The sequence below is a fragment of the Perognathus longimembris genome, chromosome 14 (assembly GCF_023159225.1).
Source record: "Perognathus longimembris pacificus isolate PPM17 chromosome 14, ASM2315922v1, whole genome shotgun sequence".
Taxonomy (NCBI): domain Eukaryota; kingdom Metazoa; phylum Chordata; class Mammalia; order Rodentia; family Heteromyidae; genus Perognathus; species Perognathus longimembris.
In genome coordinates this window covers 17,296,450-17,324,229 of record NC_063174.1, presented here as the reverse complement: position 1 = coordinate 17,324,229, position 27,780 = coordinate 17,296,450, and the positions used below count along the sequence as shown (strand labels likewise).

At 38.6% G+C, this 27,780-nt stretch overlaps 1 protein-coding gene and 1 non-coding gene across 8 annotated transcripts; both read right to left on the bottom strand.

Moving 5' to 3' along the window:
- Positions 1–269: 269 nt before the first annotated feature.
- On the bottom strand, positions 270–27,780 carry Prpf39 (pre-mRNA processing factor 39). 7 transcript variants are annotated; one of them, XM_048361900.1, is made up of 14 exons: positions 27,628–27,780; positions 18,289–18,633; positions 17,787–17,912; positions 17,024–17,142; positions 12,108–12,275; positions 9,418–9,583; positions 8,953–9,060; positions 8,105–8,269; positions 7,665–7,791; positions 6,552–6,820; positions 5,410–5,594; positions 2,663–2,737; positions 1,381–1,498; positions 270–995 (listed from the first exon to the last, which is right to left on the bottom strand). In XM_048361900.1, the coding sequence occupies exons 2-14, from the start codon at positions 18,607–18,609 to the stop codon at positions 939–941; spliced, it is 2,004 nt and encodes a 667-aa protein (XP_048217857.1). In that variant the 5' UTR covers positions 18,610–18,633; positions 27,628–27,780; the 3' UTR covers positions 270–938. The 7 variants fall into 7 exon arrangements, with proteins under 7 accessions (XP_048217857.1, XP_048217859.1, XP_048217862.1 ...); XM_048361902.1 differs by having other exon boundaries at positions 27,675–27,752; XM_048361905.1 differs by lacking the exon at positions 27,628–27,780 and adding an exon at positions 17,271–17,433 and having other exon boundaries at positions 17,537–17,912; positions 18,289–18,312.
- LOC125363707 lies at positions 6,410–6,495 on the bottom strand. Its single transcript, XR_007213300.1, has one exon. It is a non-coding gene; the product is annotated as a small nucleolar RNA SNORD127 (small nucleolar RNA).

The window sequence follows — 27,780 nt, the reverse complement described above, 5'->3', positions numbered from 1 at the left end:
GATCAGGCATACAAAATGAGACCCCATCCTTCAAGAAATAATTTGTAATTGGAGATTTTTGCCAGTGGTACTCAGGATCTTTAAATATGCCTACATGGTTTAGAAGCTAAAGGTGTAGAACTTGAAGCTGAAATCTCAGAGGGTGAGCAATCTTGGCAGAAAGGTTAAATTCATATTCCTCGATAAACTGAAGAAAGTTTCAACACAAATGAGCTACTAGTAATGTTGAATATGTATTAGGTGTTCCCCCCAAACAAATTCATAAGCAATTGCTGGATGAGTCTTCAGTTTTATTACAAAAATGAAGATGATCAGTTTGATCAAAATGAAAGCTTGTTCACAAGTTTTACATGAATTTTCTAATACAAAGTCTCTGGAAACAACATACTTTTGTATGATTTTCATTTGTAATGGGATGCAAACATGACATTTTCTCATTTGTAATCTATTCCAGTCTTAACAGTTTGTTTTCTGAAGTTAGATCCAAATTCACAAGTACAATGGAAATATTCTGATAACATCAACAAGGTTAAAGTCAGTTTTGCTTTTCCCTGTTTTTACAGAAGAGAAATCCCTAATAACCAGCCCTTATGTGTTTTCAGAATCTGTACTACACTGACATGATTGGCAGTCAGTTGTTTCCTCTACACTTAAGGCTATAAAATTCTTGCAAGTGCATTGCAAAAGATTTCTAGACCACTTAATGCAAAAAAAATAAAAAAAAATAGTTCTCCAATAAAAAGTAAAATTTATAAACAATAGGAAACAGTATCTGGTAAGCTACTAATTGACATTTCCCTTATTACTACACAAATTATGTTACACAAAAACAAGGAAGACAAATTATCAAATAAAACAAACTTATGCTATGTTTACATCCCTCATTTAAAGAAAATTCGTACTTTTAATAGACTCCCATTTGATTATACAGTTTCCCATCAGGTTGGAGGAGGAGGATAATACTGTCCATAATTCCAAGGATTCTGATAATTGTACTGAAAAGAAAAGGCAAACATGTTAGGATTCCAGAACTGTCTATAGCTGGATTCCATATATTAAAAAATAAGTATAAGAAAATAGGTGTTCCATTATTGAAACCCTAAGACAAACCAGAAAAAGCAATGACTATACAATATGGAACAATGGCCAACAAGTAAATGCAGGTACCAGTAGCTCATGTCTAATCTTAGGTACTAGGGAGGCTAAGAAGTGGAGGATCATGGTCAGAAGCCATCCTTGGCAGAAATATCCAAGGGACTCAATTTCTTGTTAGCCAGCAAAATGCTGGACTGAAGGCATGGCTCAAGTGGTACACCAGTTGTATGCAAGAAAGTCAAGCCAGCTAAGTATCAGCAAGAAAAAAAAATTACATGGACTCACTTGATACCAGGCACTATAGTTATATGCAGCTTGATTTGCCTGTAAATCACCATCAATCATCTGTGCAGATGATGATGTATCTTCCATGTGTGCTTTCTTCTCTTCTGGTTCTTCTGATCTATATACAAAAAAAAGGGTCAAAAACAAGCTTTCAATATACACAAACAATTCTTTCAGATGAGTACCTATGTACATTTAACTAAAGTTTCTCTTTTTGGTGCTGTTCTAAAGACATCCAGTGACAAAAATATTTTGCTAGACAAATTCTGGATAACAGGTTGAGCTCAACTCAGTTTTTTAAAGCATTCAATCTCTTTAGAGAACTTTACTTTGTCACAATGTATTTCTGCATTGTGACATGTGACCTCTAACAGATTCCCCAAAAGCTATCCATGTTACTGCCCAAACCACAGATGGAACTGCTCCATCCCCTCCTCAAAGACCCCTCTGCCAGCATAAATGGATTTCACATTTTTCAGCAACCTAGACAAAGCCTTCTGAGCCTGGCTCCCATCCCAATGGATTTGTAGTCTCACTTCCCACTTACCAAACCTATAATTTTCCAGCTACATTTGCAGATCCCATTGAGATGTCACATTCAAGAGGTAGCAAAACAGTGGCCTTCAGGCTCAATAGTCTAAAATTGTTTTGGTCCTCAATGTTTATATCTAATTTCATAAAAATTAAAAGACCCCTCTACAGCAGGGTCTTCTGGGAGAGGTTGCAAATGTAGACAAGGTGAAAGAAAGGCCTTCACTCATTTCAAAGCTTCTTAACCACCCATTTTCTATTTTTATCAAATCAGTAAAAATGTTCACATCTGAGTTCAAGTCCCATGACCAACAAAAATAAAAATTAAAAAAATCTCACCCTACTATGTAACTGTACCCTTTTTGCACAACACCTTGTCAAAAAATTTTTGTTTAATAAATAAATTACAAAAAAAATCAATACAAAAACCAAAATGGGGGCTGGGGATATGGCCTAGTGGCAAGAGCACTTGCCTCGTATACTTGAAGCCCTGGGTTCGATTCCCCAGCACCACATATACAGAAAATGGCCAGAAGTGGCGCTGTGACTCAAGTGGCAGAGTGCTAGCCTTGAGCAAAAAGAAGCCAGGGACAGTGCTCAGGCCCTGAGTCCAAGGCCCAGGACTGGCAAAAAACCAAAAACCAAAAACCAAAATGGTTGATAAAGTATTAACAATAATGTGTATTTAAGAGTATGTCCACAATAAAATGTCTTTAAGTATTCCTGACTTAGCAATATCTTAACTACATACCCATTCTCTGCTTTGCGTTTTAAAGTGTCCTGTTCTTTGAGGAGTGTTTGATGTTCGTCATAAGCATTCAGAAGCCTAGAGGGGAAGAAACCAAAAAAGTAGATCCTTTAGAATACACAAAAACGGGCTGGGGAGATGGCCTAGTGGCAAGAGTGCTTGCCTCCTATGCACAAAGCCCTAGGTTCGATTCCCCAGCACCACATATATACAAAATGGCCAGTAGGAGCGCTGTGGCTAAAGTGGCAGAGTGCTAGCCTTGAGCAAAAAGAAGCCAGGGAAAGTACTCAGGCCCTGAGTTCAAGCCCTAGGACCGGCAAAAATAAACAACAGAATACACAAAAACAAGAACCTAATTATGTAATTCCCTTTTTTTGGGGGGGGAGAGGGGTGGGTTGGTCATGGGGCTTGAACTCAGGGCCTAGGTACTGTCCTTGAACTTCTTTTTGCTCAAGCCTTACAATCTTGACACTTTGAACCACAGCTCCACTTCCAGGTCTTGTGTTTTGTTTTTTTGTTTGCCAGTCTTGGGGCTTGAACTCAGGGTCTAAGCACTGTCCCTGAGCTTCTTTTGCACAAAGCTTGCACTCTACCACTTGAGCCACAGCACCACTCCTGCTTTTTCTGTTTATGTGGTACTGAGGCCACATAAAGCCAGGGCTTCATGTATACCAGGCAAGTACCCTAGCATTAAGCCACATTCCCAGGCCCTGATTATAAAAATTTCTACATAGTTCATTTGTCTTTTTTTTTTTTTTTCTGTTCTCAGTAGCAATCTCAACTTCTCTGAACTTCCTTGAACCACCAAAATCAAGGCCTCACTTCTGCCAGACACCAGTGGCTCATGCCTGTAATCCTAGCAACCCAGGAGGCTGAGATTTGAGGACCATGGTTCAAAACCAGCCCAGGCAGGCAAGTCTGTGAGATTTTTTTTGGCCAGTCCTGGGCCTTGGACTCAGGGCCTGAGCACTGTCCCTGGCTTCTTCCCGCTCAAGGCTAGCACTCTGCCACTTGAGCCACAGCGCCGCTTCTGGCCGTTTTCTGTATATGTGGTGCTGGGGAATCGAACCTAGGGCCTCGTGTATCCGAGGCAGGCACTCTTGCCACTAGGCTATATCCCCAGCCCTGTGAGATTCTTAATAACCACCAGGGTGCTGTGGCTCAAAGTGATAAGAGTGCTAGCTTTGAGACAGCGCCCAGGCCCAGAGTTCAAGCCCTACAACCAACAAAACAAAAACACCCCACTCTTCTGGCATTGGGTAGAGTACTTGCCTAGCATTTACAAGACCTGTGTTCCACACTTCTACTGTACAAACCCTCCAATAGGCAGATGTTAGTTCCATATAAATCTTAGTCTGTTTTCAGCCTTTCCTGTTTACCACAATCCAGTAATAACTAAACAAGGTTCTACCTCTTCTATGAAGCAGGATGTAGAGACCACAGCTTTCCTGAACAAATATATGTGACCCATACACTTATTTTCTCCCACAATACCATCCAGCTAAAACCTAGAATTAAGTATTTAATAATTACGTATTTTTGTATAAGAATGACACTTAATACAAAAAAATATGAGGCAGTTAGAAGCAGACTTTGAACAAGGTTCTAATTCTAATCCTTTCAGTGACCTTGGAAAAACTGCCACACGTATCTAATAGAACAGTACCCATACTCACTATGCTAAGCTTTCCATCCAATAATAATTATAAAGCACTTAAAAGCTGTCATATTAGTTTAACTGAAATTTAAACAGCTATCAAAAATGTACATAAATACAAACAGACAAAAATAACTCTCAGTTTATGGTTAGTGGCTTCAATGGAAATCAATCTAAGGATACAGAAAATTTAGGCTGTTAACAGACACTGGGTATTTCCTTACTAGAAACACATTAAGACTAGAATTTTGGGGGCTGGGGATATAGCCTAGCAGCAAGAGTGCCTGCCTCGGATACACGAGGCCCTAGGTTCAATTCCCCAGCACCACATATACAGAAAACGGCCAGAAGCGGCGCTGTGGCTCAAGTGGCAGAGTGCTAGCCTTGAGCGGGAAGAAGCCAGGGACAGTGCTCAGGCCCTGAGTCCAAGGCCCAGGACTGGCAAAAAAAAAAAAAAGAACTGTCCCAAGACTAGAATTTTGGCAATGGTGTAGCAAGTGTTTTTACTCCTCTTTAACAAACGTTAATGTTAAATTTTTTCCTTTTCCCAGGCCATAGCACACAAACTAATTCAACCCTCGGCCTTTTACACTGCAGGATGTAAAGCTATTAGGCATGATTGTTCAGATTTTATAACCTCTTTTCCAAGCTCAGATAAAGTGTCATTCCAAAGTCATTAACACCATATAATTTTTATGTGTGTTTGTGTATCAGAAGACTAAAGCTTGGGCTTTACTAAGCAAGTATTCTGCAACACTCCCGGCTGCATCTCATGCCCAAATACCTTTAATAACCAACATACTAAATGTTTATGTATTTTTTGCTTTAATATTTGTTGTTTCCCTTTTCATGTGATTGATGCCTCCTACTCTCATTCACCAATGCTATAAATTATCATTTTAAGACAAAATAATTTCAAAGGGAAGCTATATATATATATTCTTATTAAGTATACATGCATTCACAAAACTGAATCTAACTCCACATATATAAAAGTAGCCAAAACATTTTTAGATTTAACGATATATGAATCTGTAGTAACCATCATTTACCATCCCCATTTCCCATTCAAATAATGCACTTAATAGCTTACTTATTAACATCTGAACCAAAATCTTCAAGAAATTCCACTTTTCTCTGAGAAAATGTAATTCTCATTTTAATAGCTAATGAACCATGTATAGCTTTGTCAAAACAGCTTAGGATATTTTCTTCATTTTGTTTGAGGTCACCACTGTATTCCATTTCAAGTAAGTTGAGGTACAATTTGGTGTTCTCCTGTATAAAAATCAGTATCAATTAATATCTCTATTTTGTTAAAAGAATAGATATTATAAAAAGCCTTGATTTCTCTCAATTTTAAAAACTCTATAATAAACTTTAGCATACTGACAGTGTCATTATCCTACTATCTCCCAAATTATACAGCTTTCATTCTTGCCAATGAATCTGATGATCTGATTTGTCATATTAGACAGAACTATACTAAGTGCTGGTGGCTCACGCCTATAATCCTAGCTACTTGGGAAGCTGAGATATGAGGATTGTAACTTGAAGTCAACCCCAGCAAAGTCCATGAAGACTTATCCTAATCACCAAAGTCAGTAGTGGAACTGTGGCTTAAACGGTAGAGAGCTAGCTTTGAATGAAAAAGCTAAGGCGAGTGCCCAGACCCTAAGTTTAACCTAGTATTGGTGTGCAGCACATGCATGTGCGCACACACAAAACACAAATGAATGATTTTTACAGTTCCTATTATTAAATAGTTTAGATAGCTTCAACTACAGATAGAGAGGATCTGTCTTAAAGACTTATTAATACCTAAAAGCTTAAAAAAATGAGGTATTTGTAGTATATGGGTTTTTGTTACTTGTTCATATAAAGGAAATATTTTGGAAAAGGAAAGTCATTTCACTACTTCATTACTGTTCTGGTTCTGTTAATATAGTGTTCTCCTAGGCCATATTTGTTCAACTGTCTGTAAACTTATAACATTTCTAAAGATGTATCATGACATCTGCAAATTTTTTTACCTACTAATCTTAACTTTCTAAAGCTTTTAATTCAAACCAATTTAAAAAGCTTTAAAAAAATGGCAACATCAGTTTAGAGGGACTGTTGTCCTCATTTAGTAACAAAATATATTACTTACAGAACGAAATTGTCATCATAGTTGCCAACGTAAAACATGACCACCATTTAAAAAATATAACATACACTTTTAAAAATACGTACTTTATCTCTTTCTATTGCTTCCAAAAGCACCTTTCTTGATTTTGGAAGATTTTTTTGTATTTTGAAAAGATGTCGGGCTAGTTTGATAGCATAAAACGATGATTCATTATTTGACTTGGCATTCTTAATGGCATCTTGAAGTAAATGCTCAGCTTCTTCCATGTTTCCATGACGTCGTTCTAAACTTACTCTTCGCAAACGAACCATTGCTAATCCTAGGACACATTCTTCAAATGTTCTCAAAATATTCCGGGCTTCATTAATGTTACCTAGAAATAGTAATTAAATGTTTATGCTTTTGCTTAAAATAACCTTTACACCAGGTTCTGAAAAATCATTAGCTCATGAACTATATCTAAATCACTGCCAGTTTTGTGAATGAAGTAAAACATATAGACACACACACACAATCAAAATAAACCAGTCAAGTACACTTATTGCTTATGGTTAGTTTTGGAACACAATGGAAAAGTTACAAAAAAGATAATATGACCTTGAATGCTTAAAATAGTTGGAGTCATACATAGAAAGATTGTCAAATTCAGCTGGGCATCAGTGGCTCAAGTCTATAATCTTAGCTCTCAGGAGGCTGAGATCTGAGGATCACAGTTGAAAGGAAACCTGGACAGAAAAGTACCGAGGCTCTTATCTCCAATAAACCACTCAAAAACTCAAAGTAGTGCTGTGGCTCAAGTGGTAGAGCACTAGCCTTGAGCACAGAGGCTCAGGGACAGTGCCTAGGCCCTGAGTTCAAGCCTTACAACCCACAGCAACCAAAAAAGAAGAAAGTCTGTCAAACTCTTCTTTTTTTCTGTTGGTCAAGAGGCTTGAATTCAGGGCCTGGACACTGTCCCTGACTTCTTATGCTCAAGGATAACATTATATCACTTTGAGTTACACCTCCACTGGTTTTCTGGTGGTTAATTGGAGATAAGAGTCTCAAGGACTTTCCCCATCCAGGCTGGCGATCATCAGATTTCAGTCTCTGAGTAGCTAGGATTATAGGCATGAGCCACCAGTGCCAGCCAAACTCTTCTTTACATATCTCCCAATCCTCAGGTTCTATAATTTTATCTTTAATAAAATTCCTAAATTGAACATCTTCATTCTTACCCTGCTGTTCCTCAAAAGCTGCCCAAAGCATATGCACCATGGGTTTCTTTGGGAGATGAATAGTACACGCTCTGCTGAAGACATGCCTCACTCCTTCAATGCTATGGTTTTCCATGTACTTGGCATACTACATACAGAAAAGAGGAAATACTGAATAATTTACAGTTGTACAAGTAATTAAATATGTGACAGAACGATAAAATTCTATTTTTAAACCCATTCAGCACCTTTATTGAACCACTAGACTAGTTTCTGTAAGGAAGGACGAAGAGAGGCAACGAGGTTGGCATATGCAGCAGTCAAATCTGGTTGCAAGCAGACCATCTCCTAATGCAACAGATATAGTTATATGAACAACATTCAACAGAAATACAAAAAAGGTTAGTCACTAGATCAATGTTTATAATATATTCAAGTTTAAGAACATGTCATTTTCTTACCTTAATCCAAAATTCCTCATAGAGGGCACATGATATGACACATCTTTCAAAGAGAACCACAACTCGTTCATGAGTCCCATTTTCAATTTCAAATTCTAAGTATTCTTTCCAGTTTTTTAGTTGGGCTTTTTCCAATGGTTTCACATGAAAATAAGGTCTTTTAATCTGTAATAAAATTATAGTACATCAATAAAAATATTGTAAGAACACTAACATAAATCGCTTATAACAAAGTAATGACAGCCAGGTGCTGGTAGCTCACACCTGTAATCCTAACTCTACTCAGGATGCTGTAATCTGAGGACAGAAGTTCAAAGCCAGCCCAGGCAGGAAAGATAGTGAGACTCTTATCTCCAAGTAACTACCACTGGAAGTGGTGCTGTGGGTCAGTGTGGTAGAGTGCTATTCTTGAGCAAAAGAGTTCAGGGACAGAGCCCAGGCCCTGAGTTGAGGCCCCATAACTGACAAAAAATTCATTTTACTATTTACCTAAAATATATGTATTTGTTTTACACAAAATATAATCCAGGTTGGGAATATGGCTTAGTGGTAGAGTACTTGCCTAGCATGCATGAAGCCCTGGGTTCGATTCCTCAGTACCACATAAACAGAAAAGGCCGGAAGTGTTGCTATGGCTCACATGGTAGAGAGCTGGCCTTCAGCAAAAGAAACTCAGGGACAGTGCCCAGGCCCTTGAGTTCAAGCCCCAAGGCAAACAAATAAAATGTATACCTTAAAAATCACTACTTCAATATACATAAAATGTAACAATGAAGCCACTGCTACCAAAACTGAAAGAACAATATTACCCCTTTGTTTATATTTTGAAGACTATTAAAAACACTTACACCTTCTTCAAATGTCCATCGTTTACTAACTTCATGTTCATTGTAATTAAACATTTCTTGGTGAATTTCAATGATTCTATGTCTCATGTTCTCTATTTCAGTAATTAGCTTTGTAAGAGAAAGAAAAAAAACTCTTAAGTTATATACAGAAAAAATGTCAGTATCTTCCATTTAAGTATTATCCAGAGACACTTTACTTTTAAGAATAGTATGTTTTTCAATGTTAATTGTTTTTCACAATTTATACTACAGAACTTCCTAATAAACCACTTCCTTACGCATTTTGTGTTTAAGTAGGACTAGCAGACTACACCCTCAGCCAAATAGTCCTTCTAAACTTTACTCTAAATCTGTATTTAAACCATATGAGCTAACTAGCCACCTATATAATGATCACAGTACCACACATGTAGACAAGGGTCTACTTTCTCATGCAGTGAATGAATTTTGAGCAATTCTGTTTACCTTAGCTGGATCAGTTATGTCTTCAATTCCTGATGGTAAATCATCACCAGGTGGACCATCATCTCCACTATGTCCATTAACTGAAGCTAATTCCCTTCGAAGCTGAATAAACTGTTCACCAGTTAAAAGATCTCTGGGCAAGTTATTCTGTACATGCTCTTTAAATCTAATGGAAGAAATGAAAATGCATGCTCTATACTTGCATGACATTGGATCCCATGTTAAGAATATTTCCTACATATTTATCTTTCAAAGAAACTGATTTAAAGAAACAACCTTAAGTACCATACCCTTTCTCTTTTCTTAATAAAATTGTCTATAGAGAACTCCACTTCTTTCCCCCTTTAGAAGAAGAATGAAGATATGGAGCAGGCACATATTCAAATGCCAGTTTTGTCTGCTATGAGTTACTGCTCCCTCTCCAAATCTTAGTTTGTCATCTGTACAGTAATGGGACAGTAATACCTACCTTGAAAAGTTACAATAAAATTAAAATTGTAAAATGGCCATTTTGGAACATTCAACAAAGGTTTGTTCCGTCCTCTCCTATCATTTACACCTCAATCACAGGTGCTCAACAATATAATGAAACTGTCCTAAAGACACCGATTATGTGTGCCTGTCTGTTTTAGCTGGTTCCAGGCTTTGAACTCAGATGGTTCCAGAGTTTGAACTCAGATCCCCAGCTGCTAGGTTTACTTACTTGCTGGCCTGGGGTACCATCACTTGCATGCTTCCAGCTCAACTTCTGCTCTTTATTTTGGAGACAGGGTCTTTTTTCTTCCTCAGCTGGCTTTGAACTCAATCCTCTATATCTCATTTGATTTCTGGTCCTGTTGATTCTACTTCTAAATATATCCTTTAAGAACTCCTCGGGGCTGGGAGTATGGCCTAGTGGCAAGAGTGCTTGTCTCATATACATGAGGCCCTGGGTTCGATTCCTCAGCACCACATATCCAGAAAATGGCCAGATGTGGCGCTGTGGCTCAAGTGGCAGAGTGCTAGCCTTGAGCAAAAATGAAGCCAGGGACAGTGCTCAGGCCCTGAGTTCACGGCCCAGGACTGGCCAACAACAAAAAAAAAGAACTCCTCACTTTTTTTCCCCCTGAATAAACAAACCTGTATTCCTATCTTTAGACTCACAATTTCCATATTCTACTCAATATTGGTAATAGGAATATTATTAAAGGACAGACTTTAAAAAAAGACTTAAAACTAAAAATCGTAGCAAGGCACTGGTGGCTCACATCTGTAATCCTAGCTAATAGGAAGGCTGATTGTGATTAGAAGTCAGACAGAAAAGTCCATGAGATTCTTATCTCCAGTGAATTAGAGAGAATGCTAGCCTTGAACACAAAGAGGCTCAACACAGTACCTAGGCCCTGAGTTCAAGCCCCAGGCTAAATAAATAATGATAAGCATGTTTATCTATCTCCTTCCAAAATTATTTCAGAACTTTTAGCATGCATTCAAGGTAGACTCAAATGCCCTTAGATAAAGTATCTTAGTACTGACCCAGGTCTTCCCACTACCTATTATACATGGTCCTTGTACTATATGCTCCATCCTTACCACTGTTTTGCTTTAATTTTGTCGGGTAGGTGGTATCACTATGTTGATCAGGCTGGTCTCAAATTTCTGAGCTCAAGTAACAACTGTCAGATTTCCCGAGTGCTTGGATTGCAGGCACTTGCACAAATTCAACTATGGATTCCAGCCATTTTCTTAAATAGTTAAGACTTTCATAAATGTATATAAAAACTTTTTTCAAAACAAATTTAAAATCTGATCCAAAGTTAATAGACATACAGGCTGGCTTGATTCATTTCAATAAGAAGAAAAAATAAACTAAGAAATATTAAAACTAAGGAAATACTGTGGCCTGAAGATAAAGACTTAATATTCAGATTATTATTAAAACTCAAAATTGTCAGGATATACCTAAAAAGCTTGAAATAAGGTAAAATTAAAAAAATAACTCCTGGGGCTGGGAATATGGCCTAGTGGCAAGAGTGCTTGCCTCGTATACATGAAGCGCAGGGTTCAATTCCCCAGCACTACATATATAGAAAACAGCCAGAAGTGGCACTGTGGCTCAAGTGGTAGAGGGCTATGGCCTTGAGCAAAAAGAAGCCAGGGACAGTGCTCAGGCCCTGCGTCCAAGGCCCAAGACTGGCAAAAAATAAAAATAAAACAATAACCCCTTACAGTACAGATATTTAAAATACGTAAACGCCACATCATACAAAAATATCACATTAAAAAAAAGGGTGTGCGGGGCTGAGGATATGGCCTAGTGGCAAGAGTGCTTGCCTCATATACATGAGGCCCTGGGTTCAATTCCCCAGCACCACATATACAGAAAACGGCCAGAAGTGGCGCTGTGGCTCAAGTGGCAGAGTGCTAGCCTTGAGCAAAAAGAAGCCAGGGACAGTGTTCAGGCCCTGAGTCCAATGCCCAGGACTGCCAAAAAAAAAAAAAAAAAAAAAGGGTGTGGGTAACATGTAGCAGTAACTTCATCATGTTTTGATTATAAAGCTAATATGGAAAGGTATCTAAGTTTTAATTATCTTGCAGGAAATCAAGTTTCTATCTAATAAAATTTTACATCACATGTCAAAAGAATTATGGTTAGAATTTAATCAGTTGAGTAAGTAAAGATGCAGCAAAGATCAGATTTTTCAACCTACCTTTGGAAATGGTGACTATACAGCTGTGTTGGGATACCAAGAATACGATCATAAATAGCTGTAACTTCTCTCATATTTCCTTGTTCATTTTCCCAGTTTATATACATTTCCCACAGTCTGTCAGATCGGAAATCTGTTCCTGCAGCTAGAACGGCATGCTCAAAAGTTCTGAAAAATTAAATTACTTCTAAGTTATCTTTCCAGAGTAAAATCACTTAAAAAATACTATATCTATAAATTTAGAAAATAATGATCAATTCAACCAGTTATTTAGTTGCTTTGTAAGCAAATAAGGATGAAAAGGTAGAAGTAATAATTGGAAGCTTGAAAGCACCGAAGAATTGCTTAAAAGTCTGGAAGAAAAACATGAAGGGATAAAAAAGTATACTTTTGTTTTGGCCAGTCCTGGAGCTTGAACTCTGGGCCTGGGCACTGTCCCTGAGCTTTTGTGCTCAAGGCTAGTGCTCTACCATTGAGCCACAGCTTCATTTCTGATTTTCCTTTTTTTTTTTTTTTTTAAAGTTTAGTGGAGGTAAGTCTTAAGGACTTTCCTGCCAGGGGGCTTTACAATCCTCAGATCTCAGCCTCTTGAGTACTAGGAATAGGGTGTGAGCCACCAATGCCAGCAGAGAGGTATAGTTTTTGTGTAACGTTCTTACATAAAATTTAAAATTACACAGTACAATGTACAGATTTTAAGCAACTTAAGACTTTCACAATTGACAGTCTAAGAATCAAGATTGTAATGTATATTGTATAGATTCATTTAAGCAGAAGATAAAACAAGAATTCAGAGAGGCAAATCTTACCTCAATTTAAGGAATAGTTCCTAGAAAAAATAACTCTGACAAGGAATCCAGCTGCCTTGTAAGGTAATAAAAAGTATACATGTGTTTTAAAACTTTCAAAAGCCCTTCCCAATTATAAAATTTTATACTTACAAAATTTAGGACAAAAGCAAGTATCTAAAAATACCTAAATCACTTCAAGAGATTTCTATCACCAATTTAAGTAACTGGATTTGCTTATTTCACGAAATAAAACTTTGCGTATTTTCAAAATAAAAACATTAACATCAACAAACAGTATAAACTCCTAGTTTGGAGGCATATTTAAATGGTAGAGTAGAACCCTAAATTCAAAATCTTATGAACTTCACACAACCCACAAGAGCCTACACTTCCTAAACTAACTTAAAATTCCATCAAACCTCTAGTGAATTCTGGGTAGCATTAAAAATGCAGAATGGAGGTGGGACTTATGGTACATGCCTTAAATCCCAGCACTCAGGAGACTGAGACAGGAGGATCACAAGTTCTAAAACAAAAGCTTATAGAACAAAACCTTGTCTTAATGGACCGAAAAAAGAAAGGAAAGTTTAAAAGACATTGGAAGTGTTTAGAAGAAACAAACAAGTTTCATAAATAGAGATAAATGATACAGAAATAAAAGATTAAATGTGTGAATGTGCCTGTTTTGAGTAAGGGCAAAATATGAAGATGATACTGTCTCCATAGAGCTTCAAAGTGATCCTGGAAATTCATCAAGCAGATGCTGAGAAAGTTTGGGATTCAAATAGGGAAAGAAGAAATAAATTATTCCTATTTGCCGATATGATTATGTACTTAAGACATTACAGATGCCGCCGTCACACTTCTAGAACCGACAAAACCTTTGAAAAGTACCAGGATGGAAAAGTCAGTATTAAAAAATAAATAGCTTTGGGCTGGGAATATGGGCTAGTGATAGAGTGCTTACCTCATATACATGAAGCCCTGGGTTTGATTCCTCAGCACCACATATACAGAAAAAGCCAGGAGTGGCGCTGTGGCTCAAGTGTCAGAGTGCTAGCCTTTAGCAAAAAGAAGTCGGGGACTGGGGGGGCATGGCTGGGAATATGGCCTAGTAGTAAAGCGCTTGCCTCACATACACGAAGCCCTGGGTTCGATTCCTCAGCACTACATATATAGAAAAGGCCAGAAGTGGCACCTTGGCCCAAGTGGCAGAGTGCTAGCCTTGAGCAAAAAGAAGCCAGGGACAGTGCTCAGGACCTGAGTTCAAGCCCCACGAATGGCAAAATAAATAAAAGTAAATAAAATAAAACAAAAAAGTCAGGGATAGTGTTCAGGCCGAGTTCAAGCCCCAGAACTGGCAATTAATCAATCAATCAATGAACAAACCAGCTTTTATATACCAACACTAAACTGGCTGAGAAAGAAATCTGGAAAACAACTCCACTCACAATAGTATGCAAAACAACAAATGCTTAGTTATTAACCATGGAAGTAAAAGACCTCTACAATAAGAACTTTAATATAAAACCTTCAAGAAGGGGCTGGGGATATGGCCTAGTGGCAAGAGCGCTTGCCTCGTATATTTGAAGCCCTGGGTTCGATTCCCCAGCACCACATATACAGAAAATGGCCAGAAGTGGCACTGTGACTCAAGTGGCAGAGTGCTAGCCTTGAGCAAAAAGAAGCCAGGGACAGTGCTCAGGCCCTGAGTCCAAGGCCCAGGACTGGCAAAAACAAACAAACAAAAAAACCTTGATGAACTAGGCAACAGTGACTCACTTAGGTAAGCCTAGCTACTCAGGAGGCTGAGATCTAAGGAGTCAGGAAAGTCTGTGAAACAAAGTCGTTATCTACAATTAACCACCAGAAAATTGGAAGTGGCGCTGTGGCTCAAAATGGTAGAGTGCTAGCCTTTAACAAAAGGAGCTTAGGGACAGTCCCTAGGCCAGAAGTTCAAGGCCCAGGACTGGCAAAAAAAAAAAAAAAGCAAATAAATACATGTAACATAGTACAAAGTCATAAAGAAAAATGAAACTGTCCTTTGCAAAAAAGTAGATGCACTCGAAAAACATCATACCAAGTGGGACAAAATAAACTCATAAAACAAACTATTGGCTGAGAATATGGCTTAGCAGTAGAGTGCTTGCCTGGCATACATGAAGCCCTGGGTTTGATTCCTCAGCACCACATAAACAGAAAAAGCTGGAAGTGGCGCTGTGGCTCAAGTGGTAGAGCACTAACCTTGAGCAATCAGAAGCTTCAGGAAGAGAGAAGGGGAGAAGAGTAACAGAGGGGTGAGGTTCATTTGAATATACTGTAAATGTGTGAAAATGCAAAAATGAAATTCCCTTCAATTTAACTAATACCATCTAATTTTAATAAAAAAGAGAAACCTAGCTTCTTTTTAACATTTAACTCAGTAAATCCTGTCCAGTTACGGAGCTTCAGAAGGCAGTGTTGTAATCCCAGCACTTGGAAGGGTAAAGCAGGAGGGCAGTTCAAGGATAAGCTAGTCTATACAGCATTCACTTACAGCAAGACCCTATGTCCCAAGGAGGGTGGGAGTGTATACGATGCTTGCCAATATAACCAGTGGATATAAGAAAAAGTGGAATCTAACAACAAGAGACATGAAACCCAGGAGATATAAAGACATGTGCAACAGTCTAAGACTGCAGGTTTCAGGACAGAGTTCCAAGAGGGTGAACAAAAAAAAGGAATGACTTACAGAATATGACACGTCTATTTGGAAACCCAAATGTGGGGCTGGGAATATTGCTCAGTGGTAGAGTGCTTGCCTTGCATGCATGAAGCCCTGGGTTTGATTCCTCAGCACCACATAAACAGCAAAAAGAAGCCAGGGACAGTGCTCAGGCCCTGAGTCCAAGCCCCAGGACTTGCAAAAACAAAACAAACAAAAAAACCATATGTGAAGCCTTTTACTCAACAGACGAGAAAAATGGATGAGTATTAACACCAGAAAAAATAAGGCTACAGAAGACCAGGATGATGGATATTTCTAAGATTCAGAGTAAATAAAATATACTGCTCCCAATCTACATACAAATAAGCTTGTTAAAACCTCCTGAAAAGGCAGAGCACAAGTGTTCTAAAATTGTTATCTACTATAAGATTTATAATATCTACAACAAATGAGAAAAAGTATAATTACTCACATATATTCACTTATATATACACATATAGTGCATACATAGGGTATACAAAAAAAGAGAAGAGAAATGGAGAAATAGCTTTCTGTTTTAAGCAGATTACCAGTAGCTTCATAAGTTATATGGATTTAACTTTGTTTTGAAAACCTGGAACAAAAATAGATTAACAAATTCCTATAATCCACAAGAAAAAAAATGAACAGAAAATGAGCACATATGAATGCTCAGGGACAAGACTATAATTCAGTGGTAGAATACCTGTCTAGCATGCATAAGACCCTGGTTCAATCACCACTACCAGAAAAAGTGTAAGACAGGATGATAAACCAGGATAAGTAATCTAGACATACCTAATTTAAAACAAAGTGACAGTATAGAGGAAAGACAAAACTATGTAACACTGACATGGAAAATGATTACTTTTATAAACTGTGGGAGTTAAAAATTAATAACATTTTCCAGAAATATTTGATAAAAGTTCTCTGTATCTTTCCTTTTCCAGTTATAACATTCTATATAAACACTGATTTGTACAGAGATGTGTACAGCACTGTTTATTTCTCAGAAATAATGATTTGGTCATCTAATAAAATACAATATATAGAAACTACATTTTTGCAATAATTAACATTGGTAAATAAAAGACAATATATCAAATACAAATAACAGTATATATGCTATATAAATGTGAACGTGGACAAACCAATTCATTAACCACGAGTAGAATGGAATGGAAAGTAGGAAGACTTCATTACCTTCATTAAAAAAATATTAAAACATTTGAAAATATTTAAACATTTCAAATAAGAAAACATTAAGTTTATCACATATATCATGTAAATACTGGTTAAAAAAAAGAGTATGAGTTAAACTTCCAGGAGCAGTTCTATTATCGGTATTAAGATACTTATTAATATCCTTAATCACAATTAAATATCAAAGTTTCACATACCCTCTTACTGTACTGTTTGTCTCAGGATCACCAGGTTCCAATGTTTCTTTTAAGAAGTTTATATAATGTATCCAAAGGTCAACACTAAGAGGTATTGCCTGAAGTCCCCGTCTATAAACCTAAGAAGAAAACAATAAGCTGTACTTCAAATATTTAATTATTTCTTAACAGAGAGGCAACACTGTGATATCCGGTGAACCTTAGAAATACTAATTACTGGAATTTTGTTTAAATAATCTACCATTACCATTTGGGTGGAGGTTGGATAGAACATGGCAATGTTCTGATCCCCACGTGCAGAGTCTTGATCTTCAAAGCGCAGCAGTCCCTGCATTCTGACCGGGTTGTGTGGGCAGGCTTTGGGTTACAGACCATAGGGCACAGACCCATTAGAGCATCAATGACAGCGTCTGACCAAAAATGCAATAAGACGTAGCAAATGTGACTAGAAAACCAACTATATTGTTTGGAAAATGAGAAATAAATGTAAGTGAGAGAAAAGCCCTGCCCTACTTGTTAAGCTGCAGTGTAATACAGAGGCTTGCACTGCAAAGCTTGACAAACTGTAGAGGTTTAACGCACCTGCCAACAAAGAGAGAAAATATTAGCTACAAATGCCACAAAAGTGACAAATGCAAATAAAATACCCTATAAAAATTGTTTGACCGTAAATGGTAGGTACTGTCAGCCAAAGAAAAGTCCTTGTTTGTTAATTGGCTTACAGTACCTAATGGAGTTAACTTTATTCAGTTGATGTACGCACCTCATCTGATTGTTTAATGTTGTCATGTCGCTTTTCAAGGTCTGCATATTTTTTCCAGTAACCATAGCAATAAGGATAGTGTATGAAAAACTTGTCAAATGCTTTCCTGGCAGCCATCAAGTGATTCTGATGAAAATAAAACAAGGTACTTAAGTATTTTAGACGTATATATTTAAAAAGAAATAAGAAACTAATTTTGTCAAATAGTAAGGTCACCAATCCTTCCCTACAAGTGCTGGAATCAAACCTAGGGCCTCATACATGCTAGGCCCTTCTATACCACTGAGCTCCTATAGCTATATCCAAGATAAATTTATTTCAGTTTATTTATACATAAAGTCACATACACCTCAACTATTATTCAACACTAGATTCCATTTAATGTTACTAAGCTTAACCTGAAAATTATTTTAAACTCAAACTTCAATTGTAAAACAGTAAGGCCTACACTGGCATTGCTGTATTAATCTGTTCTTTTGATGCCATTTAAATAGTTACTAACCTCTTGTTCTACGTACTGAAGCAAATATACCCATCCTGTAAAATCTTGAGGATTATTTTCTATAGTTTTCCAAAATTTTTCATATTCTGGAGGGAAACTTGCTTCCGTTTCTGTCACTGTTACTGGAAGGTCCACAGCATTGGCTGTTTCACTTTCTTCAGTAGACACATTCACATTGGGAGAACCATCAGGTGACTGTTCCATTTCTGTAACATTCATAATCTCAGTGCTAAAATCAGCAGACTGTTCTACCTCTGAACTGCTGTTGCCTGTGCTGCCATTATTAGAATTTTTGTACTCATCCATATGAGAATTTTGCATAGTTGTTTCTCCTCAGTTAATGATCTGTGAAAACAAACACACAGACAAAACCTCTTCCAAATGCTGTAAATTATTTGGCACGAACACTTTGATTCATTTGTTGCAAGCAATACAAATCATACCTACTGGTCACAGTTTAAACAGAGGAATTTCTGCTTTACCTGGGTGTGAATTTGGGGTCTCAAGTATGCTATGCAGGCAGTTGTTCTACTGCTGAACAATGTCCTCTTCCTATTTTAGCTTTCTCCCTCCCTCCCCCCATTTATGGTCACAATCTCATTTCTGCTTACAGCCAATTTTAGAACAACATCTAATAATATATCTCCTGAATAACTGAGATTATACATATGTGTATATATCACCATATATGTACATATCACACATATCACCATGCCCAGTTAATAAAGAGCCCCTTTAAACTTTTATAGCCCGGCTGCCCTCACTCCTGTTGATCTCCACCTACGTCCTAAATAGCAGGATTATAGCTATATGTGTGTATAGATATACATTTTTAAAATTTATTACCTTTTTTTTTATCATTGGGCTTGAATTCAATGGCCTGAGCCCTTTCATTCAAGCCTAGCACTCTCTACCGCTTTGAGACTTAGTGTCACTTCTGAGTTTCTAGTGGTTAATTGGTGACCTCTCACAGACTTTCCTGCTCTGGCTGGATTTGAAGTACAATCCTCAGATCTCAGCCTCCTGAGTAGTTAGGATTCCAGTTTGAGCTATCAGCACCTGGCTGTTTGTATTTTTGAGACAAGATTTTGCTAGTTTAACTCACTGACTCTTGATCCTCCTGCCTCAGCTCTACCAAGAGCTGGAATTATTATAGGCATAAATCACCAGGGCTGGCACAGATAGTATTTATTAGTTAATCCTTTATTGAGTACTTTTTGTGGACCTAAATTGTTTAAGAGATGTTCAAATTCAAGGCAGGAAGAAAGTGGTAGAAGGAATAGCTTTGGCAGTTATAGTTATTCTTCTTAATCTGAAAAGCTCAAACTGTAGCATATTACTTTGAGCAAAACCAATATTTACTAATAAAGAGGATGCAAGGTAGAGGAGATACTGGATAGGCAACAAGGTTTGTTCACCAGAGAAAAGACACCATTTTTAGAGACAAACTGTGAGCATCTCCCCAAATCCAACATACATGTATTCTTTCACCAAGAAAATCTACAGTTAAATTTCTGTTACTCTGAATTATTTATAGAGGATTTGGTAAAAGTACAATTTTCTAGTGTGTCACCGACTCACTGAACAACCAGTAAACAATTTACTAGTTGACTTTCTGGGGGTGCTAAACAATTTTTTTTGTATAAACTAGAAAACTCCACTTTTTTAAGGTAGCCAAAAAAATTATAGCCTACTAACCCATAATTTGCTTTGCTCTAACAAAACTACCTCATTTTCCCCAACACAGCACTCACAGACAGGGAAAACATCTGTTAGATGTAACACTTTCATTGAATTTTATTTTACTTGGTGTAAATCCTGACAGGTTTTCACATGTATCCAATTCTTATGTATTATCACCCTTATGATATTAGACTATCAGGAAAGTTCATCACTTCGGCTGGATGACTTCTGACTAATTTATCAATTCTTCTAAGTTTAAATCACTTCAAGTTCTAGGTAAAAATTAAGAGTTCTCAATTTGTTTTGCTCCTTGTTCTCCTTAAAACATAAAGCCTTGAGGGCTGGGAATATGGCCTAGTGGCAAGAGTGCTTGTCTCGTATACATGAAGCCGCAGGTTTGATTCCCCAGCACCACATATATAGAAAATGGCCAGAAGTGGCTGTGGCTCAAGAGGTAGAGCGCTATCCTTGAGCAAAAAAAAAAAAAAAAAAAAAGAACAGGGACAGTGTTCAGGCCCTGAGTCCAAGGTCCAGCACTGGCCAAAACAAAACAAAACACAAGGCCTTGTTACTTTTCTACAAGTAAAACAGTACTTGGTTTGTGGTTCTTAACATTTCACAGCTCAGCTAAAAAAAAAAATTGCTGATTAAAACATTCTGAGTCATTCACTACCTACTCTAATCTAATTGCATACTCAAGTGGGAAATAAGGGTTAGTCTGTAGTCAGCAAATTTACCACACCCTAACATCTTTGGAGACGGTCTGTTACTCCACACCCTACAATTACAGAGTTGTAAAAAGAATTAAGAACATCCACCTTAACCTTAGGGAAATCATTTTGAGGATTACTTCACAAACCACAGGTTGAAAGGAACTAACTAAATTTATTTCTAAAAGCATACCTGCCCCTCTCCCCAGTATTTTGAGGCAGTGTCTCACTAAGAGGTCCAGGCTGGTCGAGAACTCACTATCTTCCTTGCCCCACTTCTGAAGGGCTAGTATTACAGGGATGCTTGGCCAAGATGATTCTTTATAATGTGTCAATTACAAAGTTCATATTTATTCTTTATTTTTGTGCTAATACTGGGGGAATGAATTCAAGGCTTCCTCTTTGGCTCACCTTTTCACTAATAGCTGATGTTGTACCACTTAAGCCATGCCTCTAGTTCAGCATTTTTGCTTGTTAACTAGTCTTGTAGACTTTTCTGACCACACTGGCTTTGAACAACAATGCTGAGATCTTAGCTTAAGTAGCAAATTTTAATAGGCCTGAGCCACTGGTGCCCAGTAACTTTATTTTTTATTTATTTTTAACGTTTTTTCCAACTAGCAATAAAATAGCAAAGAGAACAGAGTAAGTTTTGGAAGAAGAAAACAACGATATGGTACTGCTATTAAGACAGACAAACTAATCAGTGGAACAAAATGGAGTGTTCAGAGATAAATCTTCTTGTAATATCATCCAATAGTCTTTACCATTGTCAGGACCTGCTCCTTGAGGAAAGGGCACACTCCTCAACAAATATTGTTGGGGAAACTGGATGTTCACATGCAAAACAATGAAGCTGTATATTTTCCTTTCATTTTACATATGTATTAACTAAAAATAGATTAAAGACCCAAATGTAAAATTTAAAACAATATAAAATTCCAGAAGAAAATAGTAAGGAAGACTTCAATAGTGAACTCAGCAATGATTTCAGATATAACATTTTTTAAAAAAGGCAACAAAGCATGACAAATGGGAGGTCAAACTTAACATTTTTGTGTATCAAAAGACAGAATCAGAATCTTTACTCTCATTTTTTGCATGAGGAGGAGCAGGAAATTCATTTTTCAATTTCTTTCTATTTTATCCTATTATACTAAAATAAGTCCTTGCTTAAAAAAAAAAAAGAAAAGAAAAAGAGCCACAATCAAGCTTGTAGTAACGGAATCAGCACTCAGGAAGCTGAAGCAGGAACACTGAGAGTTTGAAGCCAGCTTGGCTACAGTGAGACCCTGTCTTAATAAATCAAAACAAACAACACATGACAGAAGTATGACTTCCCACTGGCCAGTGTAGTAGCTCATGCTTGTAATCCCAACTACTTGGGAAGCACAGATCGGGAGAATTGTAGTTCAGGTCAGACAAACAAAAACTAGACCCCATCTCAATCAAAAGTTGGGTTGTAATGGCATGTGCATGACTGTAGCTCCAGTTACATGGAAGAATCACATTGGGAGGCTGGACTCAGGCAAAACAAGACACTACCTGAAAATAAATAAAGAGAGAGAGAGACAGAGACAGAGAGAGAGACAGATGAATAAAGGAAGGAAGGAAGTCTTAAGTGGTTGAGCACCAGGCTAGGAAAATGTGAAGGAAAAAATGACTTCTTGCTTAAAAGTCTATTGTTGTTGTTTTTTTCCTGACACATCACTTCAACCTTCAAAGTAAGGGCTGCTCCCTTATTCTAAACAATATTCTCATAGCCCCCCAAGATTTAGAAGCACCAAAAGTTTGTCTCCTGCCATTTGTTTTCCTAAATCAGCACTCTCACTGGGATTAGCATTCTCTTATTATCTTCATTGTGTTTCCAGGTCATACCATCTCTGGATCTTATGGCTACCTAACTTTCAAACCTACTCTGAATGACAATCTGAGACAGAATGAGTACTCTAGGGGCTGGGGATATGGCCTAGTGGCAAGAGTGCCTGCCTCGGATACACGAGGCCCTAGGTTCGATTCCCCAGCACCACATATACAGAGAACGGCCGGAAGCGGCGCTGTGGCTCAAGTGGCAGAGTGCTAGCCTTGAGCGGGAAGAAGCCAGGGACAGTGCTCAGGCCCTGAGTCCAAGGCCCAGGACTGGCCAAAAAAAAAAAAAAAAAAAAAAAAAAGAATGAGTACTCTAGAACTTAGTCCTTAGTCAAGATCTCCTGTCTTCATTAACTACCAATCATAAATGGTTTAGAATACTAATTATATTAGTATCTTAGAATAACTAGTATGAGCTTGACTCTCAAAATTCCTTGCAGTTCAGATCTCTTTTGTATGAAATTCCAGCATTACATATCCAACTGCCTACTTGACATCACCTGTCAATATACAGTCATTTTGAATAATAAATACCCAAGTTCACTCCTGATCTCTACCAATAGCCTGCTCTACCTACAACTTTTCATCTCCCTACTGATTTTGGAAAAGACCTCTTTCCAGTTGCTCAAGCCAAAAGTCTTGGCATCCTTGACTCTATTATACCTAATCAATCTGTTAAGGTATTCTTTCCAATATTTTCAGAATTCTAGTTCTTATCATCCTCATTCCATTCATCTCTAAAGTGGACAATATTTAAGTCTTCCATTACTTTATAGCAACCTCTTGCTTTTTCTCTTGCTCTGTCCAATCCTCACTTCTCTATGTCAAATCTATTCTCAATACAGCAATTGTTTTAAAGAAAAAAACAAACTATTCTATCTCAGAGTAAAAACCAATCTTTCCAATGGCTCATTACCTTACAACTTCCATAACACTTCACTGGCCTCATCCACCACTGTCATCTCACTTTTCCACTATGTTCTCTCAGCCCAGGGTGGTTTATCACATATCTACATAGTTCCCTTCCTTACTTCTATAAACTCAGATAGGTCAATAAGACCTATCTGAGCCATGCTATTTAAAACAATCATTTGCTTTCATGCCCAGCACTCAAATTACCTTTTTTTTTTTTTGCCAGTCCTGGGCCTTGAACTCAGCGCCTGAGCACTGTCCCTGGCTTCTTTTTGCTTAAGGCTAGCACTCTGCTACTTGAGACACAGTGCCACTTCTGGACATTTTCTATATATGTGGTGATGAGGAATTGAACCCAGGGCTTCATGTACATGAGGCAAGCACTCTTACCACCAGGCCATATTCCCAGACCTCAATTCTTTTTAACTTAAATGTTGTTTTCTGATTTTTGTCACAGAGCTCTGCAGTGTAGTCTAGGCTGGCCTGAAACTTGCAGCCCACCTCCCAGCAGCCTCCAGGATACTGGGATTAGAGGCATGTTCTACCATGCTCAGATTATCACAATTTTTTTTTCTGTGCAGTGGTTCTGGAGCTTGAACTCAAGACTTAGACTATGTCCCTGAGCTTCTACTGCTCAAGGCTAGCATTCTACCACTTGAGCCACAGCTCTCCTGGACTTTCCTGCCAGGCTGTTTTCAAACCATGATCCTCAGATCTCAGCTACCTGAGTAAGCTACTACAAACAGGGCTGAGCCACTGGAGCCCAGCAATAGTAATCTTATTTAACACATTTGTATACGTGAGAATTCATTAAACACTTAAAGCACACTATCGTAAAATTTAAAAGGTCTTAGAAAATGATTTAAACATAGGAAACTTATTAGACCAGCACTATTTTTGTGTGTGCTAAATATGTAATTTTTCATATAAAAGAGCAATATATAAAAATCTGAATGGGTCGGGGAATATGGCTTAGTGGTAGAGTGCTTGCCTAGCATGCACAAAGCCCTGGGTTCTGGGTTGGGGATATGGCCTAGCGGCAAGAGCGCTTGCCTCGTATACATGAAGCCCAGGGTTCAATTCCCCAGCACCACATATATAGAAAATGGCCAGAAGTGATGCTGTGACTCAAGTGGCAGAGTGCTAGCCTTGAGCAAAAAGAAGCCAGGGAGAGTGCTCAGGCCCTGAGCCCAACACCTAGGACTGGCACCGAAAAAAAAAAAAAAATCTGAAGTCATTATTGAAGAATTAAAGAGTTTGAGTAATATAAAAAAAGTAACTTTGCAGTCCACAATTTACTCCATGCCTCAGCTACAGAAAAGCCTTGAGCAAAAAGAAACCAGGGACAGTGCTCAGGCCCTGAGTCCAAGCCCCAGGACTGGCCAAAAAAAAAAAAAGAGAAAAAGCTATTCTGATCACTGGCTTTGGCAACAATTTTCAGAGAATGAGTTGAAGGTTCAGAGTTTTCAGTTATTATATAGTAAGTTAAATACCTATTATTCCTACAAACTGGACTTATTTCAGGAGGGAGGGGGAGGGGATGCTGGTCCTGTGTCTTGAATTCGGGGCCCAGAAGCCGTCCCTGAGCTTTTTTCCTCAAGGCTAAATGTGCTACGGGTGTGTGTGTGTGTGTGTGTGTGTGTGTGTGTGTGTGTGTGTGTGTGTGTGTACCATCTCCAGGGTGTGTGTGTGTACCATCTCCGGGGGTGTGTGTGTGTGTGTGTGTGTGTGTGTGTGTGTACCATCTCCAGGGTTTTCAAGCCCTTGCAGGTCTTTGAGGTCAATCCTCAGATCCCAGCCTTCTGAGTAGCTAGGATTAGAAGCACAACAGCCGAAACTAGACTTTTATATATCTACACAAATGTATGCATCATCTTCAGATCTTTGGGGGAAAAAGCATTTATTCTTTGGCTATTTATTTCTAAGTGTCAATTGGACATGGTGCCAAATGCCTGTAATCCCAGAACTACTGAGGCAGAGGCAGAGGCAGAGGCAGGTAGGTCATGAGTTGGAAGCCAGCCTGGCCTCCACAGTAAGGTTCAAGCCAGCATGTGCCACAATAGCATGACCCCCCCGCCCTGTTTTAAAGGTAACTTTTATTTTTTAAAATAATTATTTATTGTCAAAGTGGTGTACAAAGGGGTTACAATTTCATACGTAAGGCAGTGGGTATATTTCTTGTACAATTTGATAACCTACCTCCTCCCTCATTTCCTCCCCTCCTCCCTCCCACTTTCCCTCTCCCCCCATGAGTTGTTCAGTTGGCTTATACCAAGTGGTTTTGCAAGTATTGTTTTTGGAGTCATTTGTTTTTTATCCTTTGTCTCTCGTTTTTGAGATTCTCTTTCCATTCCCTAGCTCTAATACCAGTGCATACAGCATCCAGGGTACTCAGGTGAGATACAGTGTTAGCTCGGGGACAACCACAGGAAGGGGATACAAGAGGATCATCAAGAAAAAAAAAAGCTACCGTTTTACATGGCATGTTGAAAGTAATTACAACAGTGATATAACGCTCATTTCCATAACATGGAGTTCATTTCACTTAGCATCATCTTATGTGATCATAAGGGTATAGATAGCTATTGGGCTCTTGTGATCCTCTGCTGTGACTAGCCTAAACCTGTGCTAATTATTCCCTATGAGGGAAACCATAGATGGCCCCCTTTTTAAAAAAAGAAAAAGTTCTATGCAGAATTATTTGTTAATATATCCCCAAAGTTCTGCTCTTTCTCTTGAAAACAACATGGATATATGAACATTATCATCTGATGTAAAGAATCTATTTCCGGGGCTGGGATTATAGCCTAGTGGCAAAAGCACTTGCCTCATATACATGAAGCCCTGGGTTCAATTCCCCAGCACCACATATATAGAAAACGGCCAGGAAGTGGTGCTATGGCTCAAGTGGCAGAGTGCTAGCCTTGAGCAAAAGGAAGCCAGGGACAGTGCTCAGGCCCTGAGTCCAAGGCCCAGGACTGGCAAAAATAAATAAATAAATAAATAAATCTATTTCCATAATTCAAATATAAGGTAAAGTAGTAAAAATACTAAGTACCCTGACAAAAATCAGCTTTTCATTCCTCTTATCATACCACGTACCAATAGTCATCTTAGTGAGCCTTTATTTCAGTGTGCACAATGTAAAAACTAGTCTTTCTTACAAGTCCTTTATCCCTACTAGAATGTAAAGTTGCAGCTTCTGCCACTCTAGAATGATGTTATAAAACTTGGGAAGGATGGAATCTGAAGTAGTTGTTGATCTGTCCACTTAAACTTCGGCAGAGCACAAAACATGTAAGTTCCATACTAGGTTTCCCATTTCCTTGTATAAAAGGAACATTGTTAAAGTTTTACCTTTTCCAGCAATGGAAAAGTTTAACAGATGAGATAGGAAGTAACTTCAAGCCTTCCAATAGAAGGCGAAGGGAATACTAATACTAAAGTAGAAAGCAACATTTGAACTGGTATAAGATCGAACGGTACTATCATCACTAATACTTTAAGCAGTACAATTTCTTTACATTATTATTTATTAATTTAAAGAGGTGATTTTTGGAGTTAGAAAAAACCAAAAACAAAAACTCCCAAAGATCCTTTTCAAAGATTCCCCCAAGGGTCCTTCTTTTTTTTTTTTTTTTTTCTTTTTTGGTTCTCTCCTACCTTGGAAACACCTTTGGCTGATCTTTAGGGGTGCTGTGACTCAGGGTCCCAAAACGTGCGAGGCAGTCATAATTCAGAACACGCCCTACAAAAGCTTTTAAGAGCAGAATTCGCACATGCTCCCAACCCTCCGGCGGCTACGAACGAGGCCTTCCTCTCGCAGCCTTCGCAGCGGCACGGGGTTTTCCAAGCTCTGGGGGAAGCGGGGTTTCGCGCTGACCCGAAAGCCCTTCTCAATCCAGGCTGAAGAGGCCCGCGTTTGCCCGCCCGGCCCAGCTACCCCCTCAAGATACACGTTCGGCGGAAGAAACCTCGCGCGGCTCCACCCAACAGGTGGGATGGAGAAAGAAGCGGACGCCGGACGCCGGGCCCGAGTCAGGCCTCAACCTGGGCGGGAGGAGGAGGCCGCGGCCCCGGTGCGGCCTGGACACCACAGGCCCCTCGCGCCCCTCGGACCACCCCTTACTCCCCCTCCAATCCCCAAGTGCCTGTCCCAGCTGACCTTACGGTGGATGTCACACGATGCCATGAGCCAAAGTCTGGGCCAACCTAGGTGAAGATGGGACTCCCAACGCCTCAGACCACTACCACAGCTGCCACCACAAGCGCCGCGGCCGCCTTGGTCGAGTTACTCAGCACGCATGCGCGAGCCCAA